The sequence below is a fragment of the Boeremia exigua genome (genome assembly GCF_020726555.1).
Source record: "Boeremia exigua strain MPI-SDFR-AT-0100 chromosome Unknown C7974scaffold_10, whole genome shotgun sequence".
Taxonomy (NCBI): Eukaryota; Fungi; Ascomycota; class Dothideomycetes; order Pleosporales; family Didymellaceae; genus Boeremia; species Boeremia exigua.
In genome coordinates this window covers 99,319-124,775 of record NW_025763527.1, presented here as the reverse complement: position 1 = coordinate 124,775, position 25,457 = coordinate 99,319, and the positions used below count along the sequence as shown (strand labels likewise).

Here is a 25,457-nt window from a genome sequence, read left to right as displayed (position 1 = left end):
AGCAGACAGGGACTGGTAATGCGACGGGGCTGAAGATGTAGCCATAGTTGGAAGGACCTGTTCGGACCTAAAACAGCGCGAGTCGTGACGGTGTGTGCACAGCGCACAGACCAATTACGATGACGACCTCGGTACTTTGTACTTCACACTTTCTAAATCGCGTATGGTGATATGATATGGACGCGTTTTACCATATACCCTAGGTGAATATGCGTAAATCTTGGAACATCTTCGCTAATAATCACGCATGTTCGTGAAGCTCCAAACTTGATATGCGCCAAGGATCTGTTGTGATGGTTGGTGATGTGGGGGAAATTTCCACCGGAGTGGCACGTTTACCCCACACCATTCTGGAGTCGACAACAACGGTGGGGTAATTCTCGCCGCTAAACCCCCGTGCTCGTAGGCGAGGGAGTGATACATACCTACTTCGGAGGGAAGCAGAATTTCTGCAACCTCCAGCACATACCTTCCAAATCCAGAGTCTCACATCGACCTTTCTGTCCAGGAGCTTCTCTGCGATCTCAGCGTGATTCAGCGGGGTCGTCGATCTCCTCTCCATACTCAGGTTGAATCTTCACGTCATGCTCCCGACTACTTTCGTGTCAAATGCGCCGGCTGCCGGTGCTTTGGCGCTGGACAATGTACCCATTGTCATCGACCGCGAAGACTTTGAGGGCGTTCGTATTGCAGCCGCGACACTGGCTAAAGATATCGCGAGCGTGACTGGGGCGGAGGCGCCTACCGTCACCTCAGATCAATGCTCATCACCATGTGTCATCATCGTTGGCAGCATCCAGAGATCCAACCTAGTTCAAGATTTAGCGTCACATGGGAGTATAAACGTCGACAATGTTGCGGGTAATTGGGAAACTTGGTGTACGGCACTCGTGGATGCGCCATGGGACGGGTGTGCGAAGGCCTTGGTGATTTACGGAAGTGACAAGCGAGGCACTATCTTTGGAATTTATTCGTTGTCTGAGCAAATTGGTGTTTCTCCGTAAGTTTGGTCAGCGAAGTTGACATGCGCACTCAGTGCTAAGAGACCTGTAGTTGGTATTGGTGGGCAGATGTGCCAGTGAAGAAAAGCCGGTCTATCTATGCGCTAGACGTCAAAACGATGCAAGGTCCGCCGTCAGTCAAGTACCGCGGTATCTTCATCAATGATGAAGCACCCGCGCTATCAGCGTGGGTACACGAGAAGTACGGCCAAAAGTACAACTCAGAGTTCTACAAGCGCGTCTTCGAACTGCTGCTCCGGCTAAAAGCAAACTTTCTCTGGCCTGCGATGTGGTTTGGCTATCCACATCCGGGAAATTCTTTCTTCGTTGATGATCCCTTAAATCAGGAACTTGCTGACACGTACGGAATCGTAATGTCTACATCGCATCACGAGCCGATGCAGCGTGCGATGAATGAGTGGTTTGATGAGCCGTACAACGAGCCAGAGCAAAGTTGGAACTGGATAAAGAACAAGGAGAAGATTACCAAGTATTTTGCTGAAGGGGCGCAACGGGCCTCCAACTTCGAGAGTGTGATCACGATTGGTATGCGAGGTGATGGCGACCGCGAAATGGATGTCAAAAACCCACAAGAAGTATTGAGAGACGTCTTGTCGACGCAAAGGCGCATCCTTGGTGACGTGTACCAAAGAGAAGACGCAGTACCGCAATTGATCGCGTTATATAAGGAAGTGCAGGAATATTATGAGAATGGCCTCGAGATTCCGGAGGACGTAACACTACTTTTTGCAGATGACAACTTCGGCACGATTCGCCGGCTCCCGACCGAATCAGAGAGAATGCGAAAAGGCGGTGCAGGGGTATACTATCACCTCGAATACGTTGGAGAACCGCGAAGCTACAAATGGCTAAACAGCAACTCTCTTGCCAAAGTTTGGCAACAGCTAGACCAAGCAAAGCGCCGTGGTGCAGACCGCATTTGGATCTTCAATGTTGGGGACATCAAACCGCTCGAAGTGGCACTGAGCTTCGTCATGTCATTGGCGTGGGATACGCATGCTATGGCCCTTGGCGACCTACCAGCCTTCCTCGAACCATTCACCGCTCGTACCTTTGGGAGCGATCTAGCATTGCCCTGTACAGACCTCTTGCTCAAGTACGATAAATTGATTGCGCCCCGAAAACATGAACATGTTGAGCCAGAGACATTTTCGCTCATCAACTACTCGGAAGCGAATAACATCCTGTCAAGCTGGGAAGCACTGCTCAAGGACGCCGAATCCCTCTACACTCAGTTGTTGCCCGAGACCAGACCGTCATTCTTTCAACTCGTTCTACATCCCATCAAAGCAACGCATATCTACATGTCACTCCAAATCTGTCGCGGGAAGAATGCGCTCTACGCGAAACAACGACGCAATACGGCAAATACGTTTTTCGACAAGTCGGTCGCCCTCTTCAAAGCTGATTTCCAGCTATCACAGGAATACCATCAGTTGCTCGACGGGAAGTGGAACCACATCATGCGACAGCCTCATCTCGGATTCCGTGAGACATGGCATGCTCCTTCCCGAGATATGATAAGTGGCCTGTGTCTCGTCCAAGCGGGCCAAGAATCAAATCCCATTGTTGGAAATCTGGGTGTCGCTGTTGAAGGGTCTGAAGGCGTGAGACCTGGACTGTGCAACGAGGAGAGCGACCGCACGCATCCGTCACGAAAAGACTTGATATCTGGCGTTACATTGCCGACCATGGAGCCGTACGGAATGAATCCCAGGACGTTTGAGTTATATTTGCGTGGTCCCAAGCCACTAACGTGGAGTATTACGAGTCCAGTGGACTGGATGCCAGTAAATGCCAGCGGAACGCTGGAACCGTCTTTCGATGGCCAAGACCTACCGATCCTAGTGACGGTAGACTGGAAAGCTGTCCCTGAAGGTTTTGACGATGAGATCTTATTGTTCCTACAGAGCAACCTTGGGGATTACGAACACATTCACGTTCCGGTGAAACACCGTAGTCTACCGCCCGGATTTGTGGGTCATGTTGAGGCCGATCAAGTCATCTCCATGCCAGCTGTTCGCCACGAAAATAAGAACCCACCTGTGTATTGGAGGCACCCGTATCTCGGCCGAGAATCCCATGGAGCTGTGAGCTTCCGCTCACAGGCTGACTCAAGCCTGAGTCAGTGTGAACTCTTGTACCCGTTCTACACTTTCACGTCAACGGCCAAGGCTATTCTACACCTGTACTTCACGTTGACACTCGATGCAGACCCAGGGTCAGCAGCTACATACGGTATCGTAATCGATAACGAGGATATGGCAGTACACAGGCTGGTGCAAGAGCCTGAAAAGGCTGGTGAATTGCCACCTGGATGGTCGGAATCGGTCATGAACTGTGTCTGGATTAGACAACATCAGATTGATCTCGCTGATACTGGAGCGCACACCCTAAAGATCTCACTCCGACATGAAAATCTGGTTTTGGAGAAGATTGTCATCGATGTAGGAGGGATGCGGGAAAGCTATCTAGGGCCACCTGAAAGCTTCTATGTCACAAGCTAGTGACAGATCTAGCTAGAACTCCAAAATCAAAAGCAAGAGCGTTGGAAGCATAGCATATTTAGTCACTCCGTTTGGTACGTCGAATTTTTTTGATGGCTCCATCAACACGTGTCCGAAGAGCAATCTGAACCGTGACCTGGGTGAAACTGAAAAAAGGCGAGCAGCATATGGTCGTCTCGTTTATCAACCACGATTATTTTCGCCGCCCGCCAACACGCATTAGTCCTTCGCTCGTCCAATATTCCCACTTCTAAGAGAACGACTTGTCTTAGCCGTGTGTGCAATCTTGCAATTGTCGGTTGTACATGTGTTGTACTGTGTGCTGATCAAAATTTTCAGGCAGCTTTCACGTTCCCCAAACCCATTCCACAGATGTCGCAAAAGAGCACGTGGAGGTATTATGGAGCCACTCAGAGGAACTCTGAGTAGTAGGAGCGCCCCCATCAGCACGGTAGCGCCCGGCAGAGCAGCTCAAGTCATCAAGCACGTGACACATAACTGAGCCACTCTAGGAGCTAGAGGAATGTTTCTCTAAACGCTCCCTATATTAACTTGTCCCATTCAATGTTACAGCCGATCAGTAGTCCAATATATCAATAGCCCGTACACGCTCTTGGCTTCCCAACACCCCCACAACAGGTCAATTTAATTCGTGGATAAGTTGATCGCAAAATTCGACGGTTAGGACCATCTGAAGACCGCTGAACTGCTCTATTCTTGTCAATGCAACTAGATCGAATGTAATTTCTACTTAGATACCTAGGTGGCAAGACAGGTTTGCCGGGCCATCTGCGCCGCTCGTGCCGCTCGCGCCGGAGAAGAATACCAAGGCACGAGAAGCTGGTTATGTCGCTGCATCACAACTGATCCTGCGTGTATTGCGCATGGGACAAATAAAATATCCACACTTTGATAGTTGCTAACTACATAAAGCAGGTTGTACTAATTCCAAGGCTAGGTCTGCAGGGGTTCTGCTGTCTGCGCCGCAAAATTATACGAGAAACTAGCTTTTTATCTACCTAGGTATGCTTGGTACTTCCATTACTACACCACAACCAATTCTGCGCGTATTGCGCACAGGTTAAATAGACGATGCCCGCTCTGATAGATACTAACTACATAAAGCAGGTTGTACCAGTTCCAAGGCTCTGCTGGGGTTGTGCTGTTTTCGCCACACGAAGATACGAGAAGCTAGCTTACTTTGTCACTGTGATAATTCTCTTTGCATCATGTGCATTGTAGTAGCCCTCACACGCTACTCGATGGCCGATCAGTGACCTCGGTGGTGTTTTAGCTACTGCACATGCGGTACCAGCCACAGGCTGCTACCTAGATACCATCTATGCAGCATACACTGAGGACCAACTAGTCACTGTACGGTTTATTTGGCCCTCCAATAGCACATAGCGTTGTAGCTGCAGTTTATTACATCTGGTACCACATTTCCGGGCGCTGCAATACTTTGATGGCATCATCAGTCGTTTTGTGAGCTACTACATCAAGATAGGCTTAGATTGTGTAGAGAAGCACTGCAAGAATCTTACACGATTCTAATACTACGGAGGCTTGTAGCCTTTATGCGAAAGGGCGCGTTAGTTTCGAGCAAAGTAGTTGGAAGGTCGAGCTCACAATCTTACTGTTATGATCTGTCAGCATCGTCGTACCATCACTAGAAATGAGTTCTTATGGATGCTTTGTCTAGGGACTGTTCTAGTGTGTGGATAGAGACGATTCCGTTTCTGCCAAAGAAAGACCTCTGTATGTATCGAATGACAATAACTGGATCACAGGAAAGACATGTGCTTCACAGAGGCCATGCACTTGGTCTATAAAGTCCCAGGAGCAAAACGTGCGATTCTTGACAGCATTCTTTTCGGACGGCGGGTGGCCTGGCAGAACGACTAGGCAACCGTGCCACACAAGAATAGAAATGAACATGGTAAAATCATGGCCAAGATCACGGAAGATCTTTTGAGGGGCAAGATATGAATCTATAAGTGTCCACATAGCCCAAGCCATTGCCTAGTCCGTGGACGGAAAACCAAGGATTCAGGAACGACCGCGCCGCAGAACTTCGTGTATTTTGGCTTGAGCTACTGCAGCACCTGCGGGCAAATTCACATTTCGGCCGCTGTGGTTTATCTTTTCGTCATTCAACAAGCTAGGTCGGTTTCAAAGTGTCTATTACCTAGTTTGTGTCTACTAGTGCTTCTCAACTGTATATAAATCGCTCAGTCGACCATAAAACACAATCAGGGCCTTCCAAATCATCTTCTGGACTCAAAGACTCACCACTTCCTGCCCGAGACATGTACCCATCCCTTTCTATCCTCGCCATCGTTGGCTTGTCAATCTTTGATATAATTCCTGCAGCGACTTTGCCTGAAAGGTCAGCCGGGAATTTTGAAGGGAATCTTGCACTTGAAGCCCGTCAGGGACAGCAAGGCTGGATTGGCGTATGATTCCTGCATGAAATATCCAAAACACGTTCACTGATAATGTTTGTACTGCACAGGCTTGCACTGAAGGCACTCAAACATGCTATTGCACGATCTCTGGTCAGCGAATCGGTTTCCCCTGTCTAGCAAGTACTCGGGTTTGTCTTCATATCGACTATCACGTCAATACTCAGCTTACTAGATTATATTGTACTGGCAACTACGTAGCCGGCTCATGCAGATGTTGGTCATCTGGCGGCTTGGCCTACGCCACGTGTAACTAAGAGCGTTCAGCACAAAAGCACACAGGATCAACACGAAAGCAACAAGAGTCGGTGCGGGATGGGTATGAAATACTCTTGTGAGAATTAGAAAATGGCCTGATGTACCCTGTGCGTGATAGACAATTTTGGAAGAAGGTGGTTGTTTGCGCAGATGAAAATTATGCATTACCTACCTTTCAGCACGCCATAGCAGCATGTGCTTGTCCACACTGAGGTGTTCAGTAGTATATAGCGATCAAATATCCTGCATACACCTATTTGAACTCTTACCGAGCAGGTGTGTTGCTATTCGATTTTGTGAAGAGGTAGCATTCACCCACAGACTCTGGAACTATATCATTGGTTAGTGCCCGAAGCGAGAAATCCAGATGATGTAAATATGACGTGTAAGCCCGTATCTGCAAGTTGAAATCCTGGCGTTGCGGTGATCCATGGAAATACGACGTTATTATATAGACCCAGATCAGCCGCGGCGAAATTTCCTTCACTACCTCAGACTCGACCTCAACACTCCTGTTCGTTTCTAATTTGAATCACGATGAACCAGAAGTTTTATATCGATTCCGGTCCTCTGGCCTTCCCCACCGAGAGCATATGTGAAATGACTGTGTTGCGTGGGTATACTCGATTTTCAGTCACGGTCGAGATTGCGAATGTGCAACGCACCAGGCTTGGGAAGCAGCTTCTGCAACAGATAGAGACATGGAAAACACTTCCATGGAACAAATCGAGATATGAACCATTCCTTGGCCTAATATATCAACACTGCCTACCTCTCTTTGAAAGACTGGCGCCACAGACATTGCTCCGAGACCTCAGCCTTAAGGAATTCCTCCATTTACCTACATATAACTTGGAGCTTTACGAAGGGGACAACAACGTCGCATGTATCAAGGGAGAGAACTTGTGTTCGTATACACCAGCTTTTTTTATATCGCCTGTACGCACCGACAATTTGCCTGAGATCTGCCAGGCAGCCCCCCGATTCCAAGCATGCACCATTCGCGTAGCGCCAGCTGTACGCCAGGAAAGCATCTATCTGGATTCAATACAAGGAAGAGTTGAGACAGATGATGGGTCTCCATACTACTTCAAGCCGCGGCTTGAGATGCGTGAACCAGATTTCGAGCGCGAGCTCCATATCCTTTCACGTATCAAAGAAGCTGGTCTGACAGACTGGCTACGGATCCCTAAGCTAGAAGGCATTGTGGTCTCGGGCGAAGAGACTATCGGCATGCTGATAACTTTCATCGATGGAAATCATTTGCGAAATCCTGAACTCCAGGGCATGCACGAAATGCACGGAACATGGGAGGACCAGCTTAGAGCCATCATAAGGGAGCTTCATGCTCACGATATCGTTTGGGGAGATGTTCATCCGATGAATATCATGATTGATAAAGCGATGAATGCTTGGGCCATTGACTTCGGCGGAATGAATAATGTGGAGTTCGTGGATGATAAGAATCGCGAGACGGTTGAGGGTGACTGGCAAGGCATAACGAGGGTATTCCAGGACTGGTTGCCAAATTTGTAGTGACACGACGGTGTATTGCAATTGATCCAATTTTCAAAGCAGAAGTAGCTCACGCCGCCACTTGAATCTAAGTTAGCGGCTATCGAAGTGCTCTTTGACAGCGCTAGCCTCGGGACATTTCCCTCGGGACATTTCTTTACGTCGCGCTAAAGTTTGCAACTAGGTATCGGAGCATTCTTTGACAGCGGTATAAAAAACAAAATACAGAATCTAGGAAGGGTGTGTTACTAACAAAATTGCTAGTAGATATCTATCGCATAATATGGGTAAAGATAAATTGCACTTTTGCTGATTACTATCTACATAACTCCGGACGACGAAAAATCCAGATTTTAGTAATATTGCATACTAAAACACCATCTAGTAAGAAGAAGGGAACTAATGTTGCCTCCACAAGACGAGATTACCGACCGGTGTCTTGAAGGGATATGGTCCTGGAACTCCACAGTTCCGGAGGCCATTGAAAAGTGCGTTCACGACCTATTCGCTGAGCAGGCAAAGGCGCGGCCCGATGCGCCTGCCGTATGCGCTTGGGATGGCGAGCTGACATATGGTGAGCTGGATGCGCTGTCGGACAAGCTGGCAGGTCACCTCATCCGGCTCGGCGTTCATCGTGAAGACGTTGTCCCGTTGTGCTTCGAGAAGTCGATGTGGACGGTGGTGGCCATGCTAGCCGTGCTCAAGATCGGCGGCGCGTTCCTCCTTGTTGATCAATATCTGCCTGCCGAGCGGCTCGCAGCGATGTGCCGCAAAGTAGGCAGCGTGCATGCTTTAGCATCCAAGACATGTCTACGAGCTGTAAAGGATCTGGTGCGAGAGGTTATTTTAGTGGACGAGAGGTCACTGCTTCAGATGCCTAAGTACGACGGGCCGCTTCCTTCCGTGCTACCCACAGACGCAGCATACATTTTATTCACCTCGGGAAGCACAGGCGAGCCTAAGGGGTGCAAGATCGAGCATCGGTCTTCTTGTACCGCAAGTATACAGCATGGTCCTTCTCTGCGAATTGGCACCAGCACCCGCGCGCTTCAGTTCTGCTCGTACAGCTTCGTAGGATGCTTGTTCGAGATGCTCCCCTCCTTGGCACATGGTGGTTGCATATGTATCCCTTCTGAAGAACAACGGGGAGTCGAACTTGCGTCAGCGATGACGAGGATGGCCGTCAACTGGACCTTTCTTACGCCCACTGTTCTGGATACCATTAGTGACCTGGAGTCAGTTTCATCCTTAAGGACTCTCTGCATTGGTGGCGAGTCAATTCGCGCTTCCCAAATCCAGCATTGGGAAGGACGTGTGCATCTGCGGCAGGCTTATGGATGCAGCGAAGTCTCTGGGGCTGTTTCGTCCGCAAGACTGACCCGTGCCTCTACCACCAGGGACATAGGCAAGGGTATCACGGCCGTCTATTGGATCGTGGATGCCGACGACCACAACCGCCTCGTACCGCTAGGCGCTACTGGCGAGCTGCTTGTCGAAGGTGCTGTGGTGGGTCGAGGATACACGGATGAGGCTGAGAAGACAGCTGTAAGCTTCATCGAAGCCCCGGCATGGAGAGGATATTTTGGTGAGAGTCAGTCCCGCCTATACAAGACTGGCGACCTTGCAAGATATAAAGAAGATGGATCTGTCGAGCTGCTGGGGCGGAAGGATACCCAGGTCAAGCTGCGAGGTCAGCGGATCGAGCTCGGAGAGATTGAGCACCAGGCCCAGCTTTCGGGAGCAGCTGGGGTAAGCGGCTTGGCAGTGGAAATCATCAGACCCAAAGACAACGGCGACATGCTGGCATGTTTCGTTGCTGTTGAGAGTGGAAATGAAGGCCAGGAAGGGACAGACGATGAGTCACGGTCGATAGCACTCGTACAGACCGCAGCGCAAGCAATCCGCGACCGGCTTGAGCGGTTTCTGCCACAGTATATGGTACCTGCACTGTTCATTCCCTTGGCGCGGCTGCCGACGACAGTGACCGGCAAGAAAGACCGCAAGCGACTACAGGAGATTGGAGCCTCTCTCACAGCCCAGCAGCTGGCCGAGATGCGGACGTCTGGCCAAGGCCCTAAGCGACAGCCGACGACAGAGGCGGAACAGGCGATGCAGCAGTTGTGGGCGCTGGTGCTGAACATTGAGGCAGACAGAATTGGGCTGGATGACAGCTTCTTTCGTCTAGGTGGCGACTCGATCGCGGCAATGAAGCTGGTGGGCGAGGCGCGCAGGCACGGCGTGCAGCTGTCCGTTGCAGATCTCTTCCGCCATCCCCGTCTGGACCAGTGTACTTCTGTGACCATCTCAACAACTCACGATTCACCTGTCACCATCCCTCATGCCGATCACGAGGGACCGGTCGAGCAATCATTTGCGCAGGGGCGACTGTGGTTCGTGGAACAACTGTACCCTGGCCTGACCTGGTACCTCATGCCTCTCGCAGTACGCATCAAAGGCCCACTTCAGCTTGCAGCTCTCAAGTCTGCGCTTCTAGCAGTTGAGTACCGTCACGAAACGCTTCGCTCTACCTTCGCTACTGTTGATGGAAAGAGTGTGCAGAATGTCAAGCCTTTCAAATCAAAAGAGGTGAATGTCGTCGATGTCCAAGGCGGCCAGCAGGACATCGCGAACACTGTACAGAAAGACCAAGCAGCTCCCTTCGACCTGGCTACGGAGCCTGGGTGCAGAGTTTCTATCTATAGGGTCGACCAACACGACTACGTGCTGTCTATTGTCATGCACCACATTATCTCTGACGGCTGGTCTGTTGACGTGCTTATGCGTGAGCTAGGTGCATGCTACTCTGCCGCAATCCGCGGTCAGGACCCACTGTCGCAGTTGCAGCCTCTGCAAATACAGTATCGCGACTTCTCTGTATGGCAGAGACAGCAGGCCCAGGTCGATGAGCACAACAAACAGCTCGAGTACTGGATTGCGCAGCTGCAAACAAGCCGGCCGGCTGAGCTGCTCTGCGACAAGCCGCGACCTGCTGCCTTATCTGGCCATGCTGATGTGCGCATATTGGAGGTGGATGGCTCATTGTTCGCTAGATTGCAAGAGTTCTGCAAAGCACGTGGGGTGACCGTGTTTATAGTCCTCCTTGCTGCCTTCCGGGCTACGCACTTCCGTCTTACTGGGCAACAAGATGCAACCATTGGGGCAGCGAACGCCAATCGGGATCGATCGGAGCTAAGAGATATGATCGGCTTCTTTGTTAACATACAGTGCCTGCGAATCACTGTTGGAGATGAGACATTCGAAGAGCTGGTCCAGCAGGTGCAAGGGGTAGCGGTGGCGTCGCTGGCCAACCAAGACGTCCCTTTCGACAGGATCGTGTCGAAGCTCAAGAAAGACAGAGATCTGTCCCGCCACCCGCTGGTGCAGCTCATCTTCGCCATGCACTCCCAGCAAGACCTGGGCAAGCTCATACTGGAGGGCTTGGAGACGGAAAGCATGACCAACACAGTGACGTCGAGATTTGACCTGGAGATCCATTTCTTCCAGCACCAGAACGGGCTACGAGGCGAATTCATATTCTCAACCGACCTGTATGCTACAGAGACAATCGAGAACATGCTATCACTTTTCCGACACATCCTTGACGCCTGCCTGAAGGAGCCAAAGATGGTGGTGTCGTCTATGGCGTTATTGACCGAAGCTGACCACGCTCGGCTCGATGGGATGGGACTTGTCCCGGCTAAACAGACCGCATATCCACGTGACTCCAGTATCGTGGACCTCTTTCGCCAGCAAGTCTCTGCCCATCCGTCCCAGATCGCCGTCAAAGATGCGTCGGCAGAGATGAGCTACGCCCAGCTGGACGCAGCATCTGACGTTCTGGCAGAGTGGTTAGCCAAACTGGCGTTTGCCCCTGAGACGCTCGTTGGCGTGTTTGCAGCCCGAAGCTGCGAGACGATCGTTGCGTTTCTGGGCATTCTCAAAGCCAACTTGGCTTATCTACCATTCGATGTGAAGATACCAGCGGGGCGGATGGAAGCTGTCTTGTCTTCTCTTCCGAGTGGTCAGAGAGTGATACTCGTCGGGGCTGACGTCCAGCCTCCCGACATCAAGCTGAACACCGTCAAATTTGTCCGCATTGCAGAAGGCTTGGACGAACAGGCAAGTGGAATGTCCGCTCCTCAAGGACCTGCAGCAGTTGCTGCCGGGCCTTCAGCGACGAGTCTCGCGTATGTCATGTTCACGTCCGGGTCGACAGGCCAGCCAAAGGGAGTCATGGTAGAGCACCGTGGTATCGTGCGCTTGGTTCGAGACAACAACCTCGTGCAGCACCTACCGGTCCTACCGGAGACGCGAGTCATTGCTCACGTAGCGACTCTCGCTTTTGACGCTTCCACATGGGAGATATACGCCTGTCTGCTGAACGGCGGGACGCTGGTTTGCGTGGACGCGATGACTATCCTTGATCCAGTGGCTGTGTCTCGGGTCTTTCATCAAACGAACATCAGTATGGCTTTACTTACGCCAGCGCTCTTTCGACAGTATGCGCAAGAGGCGCCTACAGTGCTGGCGAATCTTGATATGCTTTGCTTGGGGGGAGAAGCACTGCACCCGCGCGATGCTTCTGAAGCACTGCAGCTCCTTCCGGGCAAGGTAATCAATTGTTATGGTCCTACTGAGAACACTTGCATTAGCACAATCTTTATCCTCACTCAGGAAGAGCATTGCGTTAATGGCGTCCCCATTGGCTGCGCACTCAGCAACTCTGGCGCCTACGTGATGGACCCGAATCTTCAACTTGTTCCTATTGGTGTGATTGGAGAGATTGTGGTCACAGGCGACGGTCTAGCGCGGGGCTACACGTCTCCTGAGAGGAATATTGACTGCTTTGTATCGGTCACGGTTGCTGGTCAGGTAGTCAAGGCCTACCGGACAGGCGACTACGCCCGACATCGGCCTACGGATGGCCAGCTAGAGTACTTCGGCCGGATGGACAGACAAGTCAAGATCCGGGGGCAGCGTATTGAGCTGGGCGAGATCGAGCATGTCCTCCGCAGTCACAAGCGCGTCAGCGACGCAGTGGCTGTGCTACAACAATGCGACGGCGATGCAGTCCAACTCGCTGGCTTTGTTATAGTCGACGAGGGCGCTGCAATGGTCGACGAGCAGGTCGATGATGAGGATGGTGACGGTGGCGACGAGGATGAATCGCAGCATGTGGGAACTTGGGAACAGAAATTTGACAACGAAAGCTACACACCTATCAACAACATCCAGTCCGAACGCATTGGGCGAGACTTCATCGGGTGGACGTCTATGTACGACGGCAGCGCGATAAACGAAGTAGAGATGAACGAGTGGCTAGATGATACGATACACACGATGCTCAACGGTAGCAAGCCCAGCAGCCTGCTCGAGATCGGATCGGGGACTGGCATGGTCCTCTTCAACTTGGGCGACGGCCTTCAAAGCTACGTCGGACTCGACCCGTCCAGAAAGGCAATCGAGTTTGTCGCGAAGATGGCAGAGTCTGTCCCTGCGTTAGCGGGCAAAGTCCGTTTGCACAAGGCCACAGCAATGGAAATCGGTAGTTTGGAGCCGTCAGTCACAGCCAACCTTGCATGTCTGAACTCAGTCGTTCAGTACTTCCCTAGCCAAGAGTACCTGTTCAAGGTCGTCCAAGAGCTACTCCAGGTCAAGGGCATCCAGACTATCTTCTTTGGCGACGTTCGATCTTATGCGTTGCATAGAGAGTTTCTGGCAGCTCGGGCGCTACGCATGGCTGGCGATAAGGTAACTATGGCAGACATTCGACGCATAATGACTGACATGCACCGAGCGGAAGTAGAGCTGCTTGTTGACCCAGCATTCTTTACTGCCCTACAAAGCCGCCTCCCAGAGCTCGTGGAGCATGTTGAGATACTGCCGAAGAGGATGAAAGCAACGAACGAGTTGAGCTGTTATCGCTACGCTGCGGTTGTTCACGTCAGGTCTCAATCTGGGCCAAAGCGGGAGATTCAAGTCGTGAACGCAGACGAATGGATTGACTTTTCGGAGCGCAAGCTAGACCGCCAGTCTCTTCAACAACAACTGAGAAGTCTCTCTGGCTTGTCTACAGTAGCTGTAAGCGACATTCCTTACAGCAAGACCATGGTCAGTCGGTGCCTTGTTGAGGCGCTTGACGGTATAGACGCAAATAAGCGCGATGACCCATGCTGGCTAGCATCAGTCTATCAGCAAGCGCAGCACAAGCCATCCCTGTCCGCCACTGATCTGGTAGAGCTGGCGCAGGAATCGGGCTGTCGTGTCGAGATTAGTTGGAACAGGCAGTACTCACAGCGTGGTGGTCTCGACGCTATCTTTCATCGGTCTCCGCCGAGAAACGGCGAGAACAGGAGATTGTTCCGGTTCCCTACTGAGCACACAGATCGGCCACCGCACTCTCTCAGCAGCTGGCCGTTGCGGCAGCGGATAATGAAGAAGACCCAACAGCAGCTGCTGGCGATGCTACAAGCCCAGCTGCCCGCATACATGGTTCCTCAGGCGATCACGGTGCTGGACGCGATGCCTGTAACACAAAATGGTAAGGTGGATCGCAAGGCTCTAGAGCAGCGGGTTCAAACAGAGCGTAGCAGCAAAGCCCCAGTACAGCAGTCCATTTCGGACGAGGAGCTACAGATGCAGAAGCTGTGGGCGCGCGTGCTAGACATCAAGGTAGACAGTATTGGGCGAGACAACAGCTTCTTCCAACTAGGCGGCGACTCGATCACAGCAATGAAGCTGGTGGCTGAGGCGCGCAAACTAAGCGTTTACCTTACAGTTGCAAACATCTTCCAGCATCCCCGTCTCTGCGACTTGGCCTTGAAGCTCCAAACATCCGAGATAGAGTCAGGTGCTATCTCGACATCACTGAACGCATTAGCCGTCTCTCCAGGTCTCGAGTCAACTCTAGAGTCAGAAGTGCTTCCAAAACTGTCCATCACTCGATCACAGGTCCAAGATCTTCTCCCAATCACGGACTTTCAAAGACTCTGTCTGGAGGGCCATTCTAAAAGCCCCCCTATGTGGATGGCTTATTTCTCCTTCTTGATTCCAAATGGGTACTCTGACCAGCGAATCCGCAATCTGATTCATCTGATATGGCAGCATTACGATGCTCTTCGACTGCTTTTCACGCCATTGTCTGATCATTCATGGCAGGTATCAACAAGAGGCACCGCGCCTCCCATCCTAGAACGATTCATTGGGCCCAATGAAAACCATGAGGACATTTACAAGGAAGAATCGTCTTATCCTTTTGGATCAGGTGAACAGCTTACCAAATTCTTCATTATTACAAATTCCGAGGAGGTTCGACTGACCCTCCGCGTCTCGCACGCTCAGTATGATGGGTTAAGCATAGCCCGCCTTTGCAATGACTTCGAGAATTTGACCGAAGGAAGGATCAGATCACACACATTGCAATACGCAGATTTTATCAATCGTACTCTGCAGGTCAAACAAGACGGTCATGCATATTGGAAATCGTTGTTGCGTGGTTCGACAATGACATTCATCGAGCCTGAGCAGGACTCTTCCAGGGATACTCAAGTAAACATGACCCGCGATACCAAACTGCCCGTACCACGGGGCGACTCCACCTTGGCTTCGATCTTCACCGCCGCATGTGCGTGTGCCTTGGCCAAGGTGGCAAGGCAGTCCGAGGTTGTATTCGCTCGTGTAGTGAACGGCCGCTCCAGTTTGCAAGGGAGCTCCGATGTTTTTGGCTGTTGCCTTAATTTCAACCCAACGAGGATCCATTTCGACGGGCACCCACCTTTCGATAAGACAGTCAAGCAACTGTCGGACCAGTATCGCGAAAGTCTCCCGTACGAGTCGGTGGGTTTCCGGGACATCGTAGAGAACTGCACAGACTGGCCAAGTGGGACCGGATTTGGTTGTTTCGTCCGATTCCAGAATCAGAGTATGGGGTCGCAGATCGAATCCACATCTCATGCTTGGCCGTTGCAGGCATGGGCGGGGAGGATTAATCGACTCAATGACGGCTGCATCCAGATCACGGGCACACCGCACAATGGACGCATTGCAGTGATGATTACTTGCGGTCGTAACAAATCCACGTCGATAGAATCTATTCTAAGTGAGATCTGCACACTGCTAGATAACTATTAGACTCTTTATTTGTATATAGATAATCAAATATATCTACTATATATTTAGTAGCTAAAATAAAGTATTTGACACTATATTATAATAGAGAAAGACATATTTTATAGTTATATACTAGTGTATCTAATTATACATAACCTTAATAAAGTAGAAATTTACTAGCTAATAATACTTTAATCTTAACAATTTAAATAAGAATATACTATTACCTTAGTTCTATCTTTTAAAGTAATCTTTATATATATCTTTTTAATACTTTTATATTTACTATATCTACTACTTATATTATAAATTAAGTAATATAGTAGTTTTAAGTTATAAAAGTTTATATTTATTTATATATTTAGGCAGCGTATATAACTACTATATATATGTAACTAGTAAGTGGACACTGACGTGTCTTGATAGAATCCTGTTAGCTGTAAGACAAAGCGGCATAACCTAATACCTTTAGTGTTTCTAGGCCACAACCACCTCCCTATCTCCTTGCGCCGACGCAGTGACAACACTCAAGACCAATGACTGTTTCTAGACTTATTGTTTTTTTTTGGAACAGCTGCATGAGACCAACGTCGCGCGGAGAGTGGCGCATGCACTGCGAAGCTGTAAATATGTCAGATGCCCGACTCTTTGCCTTATAAAGAGAACTGCCGCCCTTTGTCAGTCAACTCGTAAATACGATTCCAAGCTTCCGACTCTGTGGCGTACGATTGTAGATGACTAGAATTGACCAGACTCAAATGTATAGTCGCAATTGGCACTATGCTATACAGCTCACACTTAAATGTCTTGCAACATGAACGGAGCCTACTCAAGTCCGGTCTGTCAGTCCATGAAGCTAATACAACTACGCTGATGAATAACGCGAATGATTCGGCGGGGACAGTCCATTGCGCTGATGGGTAGTGATCCCTACCGACAGCACTCCTCGGACTGAAGCTGCAACAAGAAGAGAAGAGAGGACGTTCTATTACTTATTGTTCTTCTCTGCTAAATCACACATATCCATTAGGCCAATGTTTCCTCCTGTCAAAACCACACCAATCTTCAACGGTTCACCCTCATACATCGTTTTAAGGGTATGATGAAGATCTGTGTTAAATAGTAAAGCAGCCAGCGGGACGGCCGAACTCGGCTCGACAACGGTTTTCATCTGTTCAGCGAACGATGTTAGGGTGCGTCGAATCTCCAGCTCTGTCACCTGCAAAACGTCCTTGACCAGGGTGGGGTTCTTTACATATTCCCAATTAGATTGTGCTGTAGGAGATCGCAGCCCATCGGCTATAGTCGTGCCATTGAGTACAGTGACGCGCTTTCCCTGTAATCGAGCCGTGGCCAAATTCGCACCACCCATCACAGGTTCGCTGCCGAACACAGTGATATGCGGATCCAGTGCGTGGCTGACGACAGCAGTCCCTGCCAGCAATGCCCCAGTAGCGCTGGGAACAATCACTGCGTCTAATCTCCCATAGCCGAGCTCTTGCATCTGTTCGTGAAACTCTAGCATGGCCGTACCTTGACCAAGTGCGATGAGTGGGTGCCCTTGAGGGACCAAGGTTGCGCCAGTCTCGAGTTGGATCTTGATCGCGAGCTCAATACATTCGACGAGTGTCGGACCATGGAGCAGAACTTTGCCGCCCAGTCGTTGGATGGTATCGATCTTGGCTGGGCTGGCATTCCATGTCATCAGCATTTGTACTGGAATGAGGAAGCCTCTCAGTTGTGATGCATGGTTGGCCGCTATAGTAAGAGCGATGGCGTGGTTCCCTTTATGCCAGATCAGTCCGTGCTGGAGAAACGATTTGGCTTGGCTTACCAGTGCTATACGAGATGATGCCAGCCCGTAGTTCTTTTTCGGTCAACTGAGATAAGAAGTGATAGGAACCTCTGAATTTGAAAGAGCCTGCCTTCTGCAAGTTCTCGCACTTGAAGTATAACTCAAGCTTGGGCACGCTTGCGTCGTGAGTATCGAAAACTGCGTCTTGCACTTCTTGAGACACTTCAGGACACTTATGGATTGGGGTTCTGTAGGTCTGTTCACGAATAACAGAATGAGCTTTACGAATGGCGCGAATCTCGATGATGGGATAGCTGTCCATGCTATTCATGCGACCGATGCAGCGGCAAGACTTCCGAAGATGAATAGTTTAGATCTTAGACAAGCTGGCATACACAGGATTTTAGATGGAAAGATACTCCGCAGTAATATTTTAACTTCAGGCCCTTGTCACAAAGTGACGGAATGAAGATTACTTTCAATTAATCGCAGATCCAATTTCGGAAATCTGACTGTACCATCCACGCTTGCATCCAATCACGTCAGGACAGGAATTTGTGGCTACGCCTGAAGCAACATCGCGCTGAGTGAGACATAACAGATGCAAATCTCTTTTGACATTCTGGAATTCGCTACAGCAATTTGTTACACAAAATGTTGACCAGATCGGCCTTCACGCCTCATCAGGCTAGTCGTTCTCAATTTGCAATGTCCCTTTAGCCCGAATTTGTCTAGCAAAGAGGTAGAGATGACATGCATCTATTACGCTATACAACTCACGATGGACCATTAAGAGTTGTTGTGTCTCAAAAGTGTCTTGAGTCAGCCTTCATTTCACTCTGATCGACATGACTTCTCTAAATTGTACCGTTCATCCCTTTCATAGTACAATCAAGATGAAGGCTGCGACAACAATCAACATGATCGGAGCAGGACACAATAAAAGCTGCAGAGAAGAACACTGCCATGGTCTCAGAGCCGAAGTTGATATAGACGACCTCGGTGTCACTATACTACCAAACGGATTGGTCACATGGAATAACAACAGCCCCGATCATCCACGAAACTGGACGCCTGTGCGCAAGGCCTACGACATCGGCGTAGTTGCCACGATGGAATTCTTTACGTAAGTGGTAGTTGAAAAACGAGCTCAAACATCTCCACTGACCTTCCATGATAGTACTGTAGTGAGCACCACGGGCGTAAGTTCTCTCGTGTCTGCTTTTGACCCGTGAGCTAATACTTGTATTCTAGCCATCTGCAGCGGCCCTGGCTCGTACTGAATACGAAACTCAGCCTATGGTCACCTTGATTGCCTTCACTTTGATGTACCAGCTAGGTCAAGCACTTGGGGGCCTAATTGTGCCACCATATTCCGAAGTCTTTGGCAGGAAAAAGCCGTACATACTAGCTGGTGGCATGTTTTGCCTCTTCTGTCTACTGATGGCGGTCGTTCCGTCAATCACGATGGTGTACATTGGTCGCTTCATAACCGGTTTTGCATCTGCTGTACCATCGGTTGTCCTTGCCGGGTCTGTTGAGGATCTTTTCAACAGTAGACAGAGGGTATGGTTTGTACTATTGTGGAATTCTCTTGCTACAGCAGGTTTAGTCTTTGGCCCAATTTTGGGTGTATACGTCAGCTTAAACCGAGGATGGTGAGTTCAACACCTTTCAGAGATTTCTCGTCTGATGACAGATGCAACGCTGATCCTTGCAGGAGATGGATTTACTACATCTCAGCAGTCGTTATGGCAGCTTTGACAGTTGCAACGCTCTTCATCCGAGAGAGCCGACCAAGTCTGTTGCTTTCGAAGAAAGTTGCGACGATCCGCAAGCGTACCGGGCAGGATCTCAAATTCGACAACCCAGACGCTGTGGCGAGCCATGCAAGATTGATCGACGTAGTACTGATCAGACCTGCCACACTCCTAGTATCAGAGCCACTTGTCATCCTGGTGAGCACATTATCTTCGGTATCTTGGGCGATCATATACCTCTTCACGGAAGCCCTGACCGGCATTTACGAATCCATGGGCTTCTACCGAGCTTCTGCGTCTCTCCCGTTCCTTGCGATAGGACTGGGTGTGCTCTTTAGTATCTTTCCAAGATATTTTGACGTCAGAGCAGCGCGAAAACGTAAGGAGCGTGGCGAGCCTTTGGAACCGGAGGATAAACTCACCGGGTTCTTATTGGCCGTTCCATCGCTTGCCATTGGTCTTTGGTGGTTTGCATGGTGCATCCCACCAGCCGTCACAACAATACATTGGATAGTGCCTACTTTCGGTCTCATCTTCGTCGGCTTCGCTGTCAACGAGATGGCGTACACTCTTAGTAGCTATCTGGCGGATTCGTACACGGTCTATGCAGCTTCGGCTTTTGCAGCCCTGGCCTTTGTCCGAGCCCTTATCTCTGGTCTTATGCCTCTTATTGCATATGCGATGTACAGCAATCTTTCAGCCAATGCTGCGACAACGATCATCGCTGTGCTTTCGACGCTGTTTGGAATTGCACCCTACATTATGGTGAGATACAGCAAGAAGCTTCGCGGCATGAGCAAGTTCGCAAAATATAGTCTGGATGTGCACGAAAGAACCCGGATAGAGGTTGATTAGAAGCTATTTGTATATCAACTCGCACATACCTAGCTGCATGCATTCAACATGCTTTGTAAGCAGCGAAATAAGGCCGATCAAGAAACTTAGCAGGTTCTAAGCTGAGGTAGACGAACAACAACAATTTCGCACATCGTCTCGTGATTTAATATCATAGTGCAGCCGCAATAAGCCACGAAAAAGAAATAGATACAACTCATATAATCAAAGAAGTGAAGTGACATCTCTATAAAACCTATACTAGAGACGATAGTGTGTCCTATTCAAGCTCCTCCTCTGTCCAATTCCAAAGCTTCTTAGCTAGCTCAGGGCTTTTGGTCCATTTGGATCCTTTGCCGTTCACACCGACAGGCTCATAGTATTCCCCAGATCTAACATCTGCGCTAGTCGATGCCCACAACTGGTTAAGCGCACCTTTTTCAACAGGCTGTCCAAGCGCGGCAACAAAAGCTGTGCTTATAACACGCATTGTAAAACTAGTTTCCTTCATCGCAGTAGTTAGGTTGGTGCTCACAATTCCGGGGTGAACAGACGCTATTTTAAGCTGGGGGTATCGTTTAGCAAGCTCTTGTCCGTAGAGAATGTTGGCGAGCTTGCTCTGGCCATATAAAGTGGTGGCAGCAATCTTCTCTGCCTTTGTTTTGAGTATTGTGAAGTCGATGCCCTCCTTGGTCGAGTTCGAATGGACTGACGAGGAAAGCAGGACCACTCGAACATCAGTTCCAGGTTGCTCAGCCGTATTCAGCAAAGTTGCGAGGACGAGTTTTACAAAAAGGGCATGTCCCACATGGTTGGTACCGAATTGGACTTCATAGCCGTCCTGGGTGAGACCATGGTCGACGGTCATGAGACCAGCGTTAAGAAGAAGAACATCAAGGCGTTGCGCTTGCTGGAGAAAACTCGTAGCCGCTTCGCGAATTGATTCAAGAGAAGATAGATCCATCTTGAGTATCTTGATAGGCGGAGCATTAGGCACCCGTTTCTTGATGTCGTTGATGGCTTCTTGAGCTTTGTTGGTACTGCGAGCCCCAAGCCATATCTCCGCTGGACCGTGTTTTGCGAACTCGAGGATGGAGTGCTTCCCTAGGCCACTGTTTCCTCCTGTAACAAGAATAGTCGTGCCCTGCAAGGAATGAATATCCGTGGCTGGGTTGAAATGGACGCCCTTCATTGTGGTAGGGGTAAATACGAACAACTGTCTGTTGTCTATAGCCCGGCGCGTAGGTGTAAAGATACCGCAAGCGACAGTTGTTGAAAAGCAAGCAGTAAGGAGTTTGAACTGTCCCAGAAAATCAAAATGACCAGAGAGAAGTGTGCTTTTAACTTTCGTGCAGGCTTAGCTTAAACGTTTGCAAATTTTAGCGGACAATGGACTTGCTTAACACCAGATCAGACCTTATCCATGTTCGAGACCATCGCTAACCTTATTCTGAAGCGACGAATGGGTTGAGATCCAGGTTAGAAACTCCTAGCCGTCGAGGCGGTGACCTGCTAAAGCCGGCCTCACGCAACGCAGCTCCGTGATGCCAAGCGTTTCGTCCGTAGATTCGATCCCGAACCAAATCAAGTGACACAGAATATCGCCACCTGCATGATCCTTGGTCCTTGTATCGAAGCTGGTTTCGAGAAGAGTTCCTCGCATCACTGTCCATTGGTAGCGCTTGATTGTTCTTCTGAAGATGTGGCCTAGACAGGGAAGGATTCGCATGGAGAAAGTTTCGTCCGTGAACGATACCGTCATTTTACCCTAGCCATGGACCAGAACAAATTGAACCCCGTTAAATCCGAGCGATAAAAGAGTGTGTTCGTCCTATCGCCGATGTGGATGAATCCAGATGCCAGCGTGGGCGTACAAGTCTACATATACCGGACCGTTTTCCAGGTAACAGTCTAGCCATCATCAACTTTCCAACCTTATCTGTTCCATTCTCACCAACTATGGCTTCTAGCAACAAGTACGCATCAGCCCATCAGCCTTCCCACGGTCCAGGTGACGCTCGTCCCACAGCGTTACAGATCATCCAGGATGAGGGTCTGGAAGGACAGTTCCCTGACAAAGTGATCCTTGTCACGGGTGCCTCTACCGGCTTAGGTATCGAGACATAGATAGTAGATATAGAACAGAATTCGTCTACTATATGTCTGGTAGGTTTGAAAAAAGTACGCAATATTGTATGTTATATGTAGAGACAGTTCATTGATTTGTTGCACTATGACTGTCACCAATCATATTCAGAGTAGAGATCTACTAGGTGATACGGTCTTTTTTTTAACGACTTGAAAAGTTGTAACACTACTACTACTTTAATTGTTCTAAGTGATCTTTGCGTGTAACTTTGTGGTGTATGAACGAATCCATGATCCAAACAGCAAAAGCGGAAGCGTTAACCCGATAAACACTGCCCACTGAATGACTGACATATCAATGAAAAGTTGCTTTACGCCTACACGTAAGAGCCACGCTGGTGCTGTCCTTGAAAGAGCAAATGACATAAGATGCGTAAGCAAATTGACAGATGCTACAGCTTCAGCTGCGTGGAATGGATAGCTGTCGATAGCATACGAGATAGCGGCAGAAGGTGCTAATGTGAGACCCGCAGCTTGCATGGCAAAGCCAACTGCAGGGCCAATGTATGATCCTTTGAGAAAAGTATAGCCAAAGAGCAATAGTCCGGGGGAGCAAACGACGAACGGTACAATCATACTGTACAAGCGGTATTCTGGTTGATGCCCGCCTCGCCTCTCGGAGAGCTTACGCGACAATAGGTCCACAACTGGACCAGCGATAGGAAAAGCGATGATGACTCCTATCATGCTTGTGCCGGTCCAATTACCGAGTTGAGCTGGCGTAAATAGGAATGGCGAAGGGGCGAACAGCTGTGAAGAACAGACAGAGATGACGATGACCCAGCTTTGAACAATGCCCCAAAGACCAGCGCAGCACAACGCAATGGGGTCGACGATGAATGGCAGGTGTCGCGAAAATGTGTTTACCCACTGCTTGATCCCTCCGCCTTGTATATGAGGATGTCTCAAATAGAGTATGCCTTCTCGGAGAGCTGTGGAGAAAGCCTTGCGGTGGTTCTGACTAGAAGCAGCCTCGGAAAGCTGCTCGTCCAAGACTCCAGCCGTCACCCCGGTGGAGCCACTTTGAGTAAATGATGTCTCCGGTAGTAGTAATATTGCAGTGAGGAGATTGAAGCCAACCAGAATCGCGATGATTCTGAAAATCCACCGCCAGCCCATGTGCAGCGCAATATGACCAGCAAATAACGGGCCCATTTGTGCACCTATCGTAAGGCACATGGTGTACACAGAAACCGTCTTGGAGTAATCGCGCTCGAAGTAGACATCTTTCCAAGAGTTAGAGAAGTTTTATCGCATACGTAACATCGATGATGTTATAACATACCTCCTATCACCGCAGGTCCAATGGCCTGCACAGCTCCCGCGCCAAAGCCTCCGAGGATTCTTGAACCGAGAAGACTGTTCAGAGATTTTGCATATATAGCCCAAATGCATCCAATGAGGAAGACAAAGTTTGAGACGATCAGTACGACACGCTTACCGAAGACGCTAGTGGTAGGAACCCAAATGAGGCTGCTGATGCCTATCATAAGTACAACATAGGATATCAGAGGTGCCACATCTGGGTAACCAACGCGGAATTCTTGGACCAGGTATACAAGGCTGGTGGCGGGACCGGCTGCAAAAAATTGCCCATTGAAGGTCATCATACAGATGTTGAACAGGATTACTGCTTTGAGCGAGCGTGGCCAGAGCTAATCAAATGAAGATCAGTGGTGTGATCACAATTCTGATTGAAATCAGCACTTACCTTTGGGTGATCTTGGATGTCAGTCAAACCGTTCTCGCTAGGTAGGTCGTCAACCTTTTCGACCATGGTGTTTTCGGCCTTCTCGGTATCATGTACTGATGGCATCATAACAGCACCTACAAGCTGTATTGAGTAGTGAGGAATGACTTTGTGATGTCTCTGATTCGATAGAGTGCTGATGAAAGCTCCGGTACAAAGCGTGCAGAAGGAATGCATTTAACATTTGTCTTTCGGAAACGTTCCGGTCGGTTCCATCTGCTGTATTACCGTGTTGCGGGACCTAGACTGGATTACTCCTTTCGCCCTTAAGTCGACACGGATTGTCTCACACCAACTATGAGCGTACCAATCATCCGGGTGGGGAAGCCTAGACCGTCACGTCCCCTACTATACCCCATACTTCCCCGCATCAATTGAACTAGGGGCTTGAAGGCGGTATCGAGCTTTTTTTTTTGGCTTTGGTACTTCTTCAGTATGCATTATTTGCAAAAAGCCAGTCATCTGCTATGCTGTTCTAGTCGTTTCTCCAAGAGTACTATAACTACAAAGGATAGGGTTACACATCTCAAATAAATGATCCAACAGGGCATGTTGCATAACTGGTATACCTGGTTGCTTTGAATTCAACGCGTATCGAGTAAGTGGCTTCAATATGAAAACGCTCATGATCATCGGATCGCTGTATGAGGGGTATGCACCAAGACTCCTGCTACAAATGCGGAAAGTCGTCTGGAATGCTGAGCAGCAGTTCCGCGCTTCTTAGCTTGTTGATTCTTCTTGTCGTACGTATCAGATTGAACCAAGCAGAGCACTTGTTCATCACTTTCTCTCAAGAGATGTCTCTACTCATATTGTTGCAGCGTCTAATTGGAATTTACTTTACTTACAAACTACGCAGATCCGGACCTTCGAAGCCCACCTGGTTGTCCCATCTTCGTTTGCTTCTCTCGAAGATCGACCGACAGGCTCCAGTTGTGAATTCTGAAGTCACTAGTCCTAGTCAAGGTCTATCTCTCGCACGATACCGTCCTCGTTCGGAATCGAATGCTCATTCCGCTTCGTCTGTTGGTAAGCGACACCTGGTCATGGAATGACTTCCGAGGGTGAGTGAGGGCAAACAGCAATGCCAATGTGTGGAGCCGATCCTTTGGCGCACCCTGCCTGGCCAGCTGTCCCTTCCCCACATGACCCTCGGAGAACTAACCGAAACGAGAAACTGAATTTTCTGGGGAACAGCACTAAATTAAATATGTCTTTTTCGCTACTGGTCGTGGATCGAAGGATGGGGCAACCCAAAGTCTTTCAACGAAAATGCAACCTATATTACTGCCAT

General features: G+C 49.5%; 8 protein-coding genes across 8 annotated transcripts; 5 read left to right on the top strand and 3 right to left on the bottom strand.

Moving 5' to 3' along the window:
• The first annotated feature begins 420 nt into the window (after positions 1-420).
• On the top strand, positions 421-3,886 carry C7974DRAFT_474304 (uncharacterized protein). The gene is made up of 3 exons (XM_046146599.1): positions 421-1,000; positions 1,054-3,603; positions 3,869-3,886. The coding sequence occupies exons 1-2, from the start codon at positions 585-587 to the stop codon at positions 3,527-3,529; spliced, it is 2,892 nt and encodes a 963-aa protein (XP_045993738.1). The 5' UTR covers positions 421-584; the 3' UTR covers positions 3,530-3,603; positions 3,869-3,886.
• A 1,904-nt stretch (positions 3,887-5,790) lies between these two features.
• C7974DRAFT_30498 (uncharacterized protein) lies at positions 5,791-6,345 on the top strand. Its single transcript, XM_046138000.1, has 2 exons — positions 5,791-5,985; positions 6,045-6,345. The coding sequence occupies exons 1-2, from the start codon at positions 5,839-5,841 to the stop codon at positions 6,249-6,251; spliced, it is 354 nt and encodes a 117-aa protein (XP_045993737.1). The 5' UTR covers positions 5,791-5,838; the 3' UTR covers positions 6,252-6,345.
• A 1,014-nt stretch (positions 6,346-7,359) lies between these two features.
• On the top strand, positions 7,360-15,755 carry C7974DRAFT_415823 (uncharacterized protein; the record flags this gene model as incomplete). Its single annotated transcript, XM_046143928.1, has 3 exons — positions 7,360-7,735; positions 8,186-15,688; positions 15,736-15,755. 3 exons carry the CDS (start codon positions 7,360-7,362, stop codon positions 15,753-15,755), a joined length of 7,899 nt encoding a protein of 2,632 aa, XP_045993736.1.
• Positions 15,756-16,585: 830 nt separating this feature from the next.
• Positions 16,586-18,109, bottom strand: C7974DRAFT_474302 (serine racemase). The gene is made up of 2 exons (XM_046146598.1): positions 17,711-18,109; positions 16,586-17,661 (listed from the first exon to the last, which is right to left on the bottom strand). Exons 1-2 carry the CDS (start codon positions 18,000-18,002, stop codon positions 16,865-16,867), a joined length of 1,089 nt encoding a protein of 362 aa, XP_045993735.1. The 5' UTR covers positions 18,003-18,109; the 3' UTR covers positions 16,586-16,864.
• A 331-nt stretch (positions 18,110-18,440) lies between these two features.
• On the top strand, positions 18,441-20,477 carry C7974DRAFT_474301 (MFS multidrug transporter). The gene is made up of 4 exons (XM_046146597.1): positions 18,441-18,797; positions 18,852-18,873; positions 18,926-19,329; positions 19,392-20,477. The coding sequence occupies exons 1-4, from the start codon at positions 18,520-18,522 to the stop codon at positions 20,284-20,286; spliced, it is 1,599 nt and encodes a 532-aa protein (XP_045993734.1). The 5' UTR covers positions 18,441-18,519; the 3' UTR covers positions 20,287-20,477.
• A 65-nt stretch (positions 20,478-20,542) lies between these two features.
• On the bottom strand, positions 20,543-21,644 carry C7974DRAFT_400102 (uncharacterized protein; the record flags this gene model as incomplete). Its single annotated transcript, XM_046142470.1, has 1 exon — positions 20,543-21,644. The coding sequence occupies exon 1, from the start codon at positions 21,455-21,457 to the stop codon at positions 20,546-20,548; it is 912 nt and encodes a 303-aa protein (XP_045993733.1). The 5' UTR covers positions 21,458-21,644.
• A 553-nt stretch (positions 21,645-22,197) lies between these two features.
• Positions 22,198-22,581, top strand: C7974DRAFT_400101 (uncharacterized protein). Its single transcript, XM_046142469.1, has one exon. The coding sequence runs from the start codon at positions 22,225-22,227 to the stop codon at positions 22,390-22,392; it is 168 nt and encodes a 55-aa protein (XP_045993732.1). The 5' UTR covers positions 22,198-22,224; the 3' UTR covers positions 22,393-22,581.
• An 18-nt stretch (positions 22,582-22,599) lies between these two features.
• C7974DRAFT_415819 (major facilitator superfamily domain-containing protein) lies at positions 22,600-24,190 on the bottom strand (the record flags this gene model as incomplete). The annotated part of the gene is made up of 3 exons (XM_046143927.1): positions 22,600-23,639; positions 23,699-24,068; positions 24,125-24,190. The coding sequence occupies 3 exons, from the start codon at positions 24,188-24,190 to the stop codon at positions 22,600-22,602; spliced, it is 1,476 nt and encodes a 491-aa protein (XP_045993731.1).
• Between the last annotated feature and the right edge of the window lie 1,267 nt (positions 24,191-25,457).